Here is a 3,301-nt window from a genome sequence, read left to right on the forward strand (position 1 = left end):
ATGCAAAGCCACATACTCTGACACAGTGAGGAGCTTGTCTCCATAAGACATTGGATAAGTACCAATCAGCCTTCCCCCATCCATTCTGAAGTTTATACACCCTCCCAGGTCCTTAAATTATTACTTGCAAACAGCTACGCTTTGAAGCATGGCTAGACCCTACTTGACAGATTCTCAAGCCGCAATCAGTTAATGCGAAGACAGTAGCAAGTCATCTTTGGTGTAGCGCAATGACCCATGTGTTGACAAAGGCTGAACTTGAGTAGGAAATTTCAGCATACCGTTTTATTTATTTATTTGTTGAATTCATATTCCTCCCTATAGCTCGGGGTCTCAGGGCAGTTCATTATCAATTATCATACAGTCCCAGACACTTACAGCAAATGAGAAGCAGGAGACCCTGAGCTTTCTCTAACATCCAATGCCACCCTAAGACCATAAGCAATAAGAATATCCAAAAGTTCTATACCTTTCATATCAAGGTCTCCAAAGTGATTCAGCTCTGTTGCATCAGGATCTACAAATGGATTTGATCTGGAATTGTTCCTCTTCATCCACAAAATTAAGCTTGTTGATAAGCACTGTAATTTTTGCAGCCTTTTCTTCCTGGTTCATTCTGTTTTCTTCATCGTCTTCATTATCTTCTTCAAAATCATCTAAATTTCCAATATCTGCTTGCTTCATACTCATCAGACTTGCCAGGCTTTGCATGTCTTCATCAGTTGCTTTCCCTTCCCTCAGGAAAATACATGATAATGAGAACTGAAAGGTAGCAGATATCACTTTTCTTAGACAGAGGCTTGAATTTTAACTTGACATCACCCTGTGTAGGCACTGGACTTGCATATTGTTTCATGTTAATATTGCTGGTAGAAAAAGCTTTCCAGCGTCCAGAAGGAGATTCATTTTCTATGAGAAATGTCCACTCTTTGTCTTCAAATTCCTCAGCATGGGGATCCTTCCAAGCCCATGACAACAAGTGGGTCACTCAGAAATATTGTACAAATAAGCAACAGCACAGCTTGCAATTTCTGAGGGTGGAACTATGGGTTATGAGGAACACAGAGCTGCATGAGATCTTTAGGCCAGTCAAGCCCATTGCTCATCGCTACATGGCAGCCAAATTTATTAGGACAGTCCTGACTACATCTCCAAAGCTTAAAAGGGGAAGTTTGTTAGAGACCCATACTGGAGCAGAAGGAAAAGACAGAGAAACCTCAAGTAATATTTTCCAGCAAGTATAGAATGAGGAAAACAAAGCAAAATGGCAATAATACTGCACCCATATTATATTTTTAAAATTACTGACATTTAATGAATTTGCACTCAGAAGCAAGTTCCACTGTGGTCCTGGGAAAGTGTTCCCAGAATGTTAACCAAGAAAAAAAAATATTGTACTGTAACATTGTGCCAGCATTGGCCACAAACCTGAGACACAGGTAAGGAAGTCTATACAGTCATACCTTGGTTTTCGAACAGCTTAGTTCTTGAACATTTTGGCTCCCGGAAGTGACTGTTCTGGTTTGCAAACTATTTTTGGTAGCTGAACGTCTGGCTGGGCTTCCAATTGGCTGCAGAACCTTCCTGCAGCCAATCAGAAGCCATACTTTGGTTTCTGAACGTTTTGGAAGTCGAATGGACTTCCGGAAAGGATTCTGTTTGACTTCCAAGGTACGACTCTACTGGCAGCTTAGAGTAAGTTAGAGAATGATCTCAGGTATCGGCTCCCCGCTACGCCCTTGATGGTAACACAAATCTGTCCCCATAGTTGAAAGTCACTTCCAGCTCTCAAGACTATTGGGTACAAACCAGCTCCACTGATATCAAACTAGCTCAAACTAACTTTGACAGGGCTATTATTATTTTAAAAATTAATCCTGTCTTTCCACACAAGGTGAGTCTGAGGCAGCTGGCAATACTAACAAAAATGCAGTAACACTAACTAAGATACAGCCTAATAAAAACAAGTATAAAGAAGCCCTATAAAGACGATCAGATAAAAAACAAGAGGAAGTCAAAAGTGAAAGATAAAAGCAGCAGCAAAAACAGAAGCATATGTCAGTGGAAGGAAAAGCAACCAAACCAACAGGCCATAATCTTGCCCAACTTTACAAAGTCTTTATCCCTGAGCAGGAAACCATAGCCTGGAGAGGCCTCTCTAGAAAGAGATTCCTACAGAGGAATTCCCAGAGAGATTCCTCAAGCCTGGGTGCAGCCGCTGAGAAGGCCACTTCGAGCATCCATAGAGATGGGCCTCTCCCAAATATCTAAATACCATGGCTGCTTTATATTAAAGAAGAATGTGGACTGCAGCCTTACTGCGTTTACTGTTTCATGGTAGTTAACACCATAAAACAAACATGTCCAATGAAGAATGGTGACATGGTCAAAGCCATCTAGCCATTTTCATGACTGAGCATGGGTTTAATCTGGTTTTCCCTGCTCTATCCAGTTAAAAAAGGTAAAAGGTAAAGGTAAGGACCCTGGGCGGTTAAGACCAGTCAAAGGCGACTATGGGGTTGCGGCACTCATCTTGCTTTCAGGCCGAGGGAGCCGGCGTTTGTTCACAGACAGCTTTCCAGGTCATGTGGCCAGCATGACTAAACCGCTTCTGGCGCAACAGGACAACGCAACAGAAGCCAGGGCACACAGAAACGCCGTTTACCTTCCTACCACAGCGGTACCTATTTATCTACTTGCAGTGGTGTGCTTTCGAACTGCTAGGTTGGCAGGAGCTGGGACAGAGTAACGGGATCTCACCCCGTCATGTCGATTCAAACCGCTGACCTTCTGATTGGCAAGCCCAAGAGGCTTAGTGGTTTAGGCCACAGCACCACCCACATCCCTTCTATCCAGTATGCCAGACTGGCCACCACGAGGCAATTGATTCAATAGAGCTGTGGTAGGACTCTTATGACTAATAGCTGCACTCCGATGAAAATTGGTACAGTATCATGAGTGCCTGGTGCCTTGGCCTAATAACTCACCTAAAAGGTTCTCTCTGTAAGATATCTTACAGTGATGAGGATAATATAATGTCCAGTTAGATGGACAGAAGCATGGGGCCTCAGCACCATGCTAAGGTGTTCCTTCAGTACTAACTCAGAGGAAATAATGTCACCCGCACTGTCACCAACTCGACTTCCCAGAACACCTTCCTTTCCTTAGAAGTTTCCTACTTAAAGGTTTAGCCTGACCAGGCCTGACCTTGCTCAGCCTGTGAGATATAACAAGTTCAGTGCCTGAGGTGAGGAATGACACAAGAATGGAGGTCACCATCTCAAAGCAAATCCCTTCATCA

General features: G+C 43.2%; 1 protein-coding gene across 1 annotated transcript; it reads right to left on the bottom strand.

The window, feature by feature from the left end:
- Nucleotides 1–374: 374 nt before the first annotated feature.
- LOC308569445 (EH domain-binding protein 1-like) lies at nucleotides 375–3,077 on the bottom strand (the record flags this gene model as incomplete). The annotated part of the gene is given in 4 exon segments (XM_081163368.1): nucleotides 375–539; nucleotides 541–786; nucleotides 788–958; nucleotides 3,018–3,077. Coding segments are annotated over 4 exon segments (642 nt in total).
- Nucleotides 3,078–3,301: the final 224 nt, after the last annotated feature.

Source organism: Podarcis bocagei (assembly GCF_964188305.1).
Source record: "Podarcis bocagei genome assembly, chromosome: 12".
NCBI classification, from domain to species: domain Eukaryota; kingdom Metazoa; phylum Chordata; class Lepidosauria; order Squamata; family Lacertidae; genus Podarcis; species Podarcis bocagei.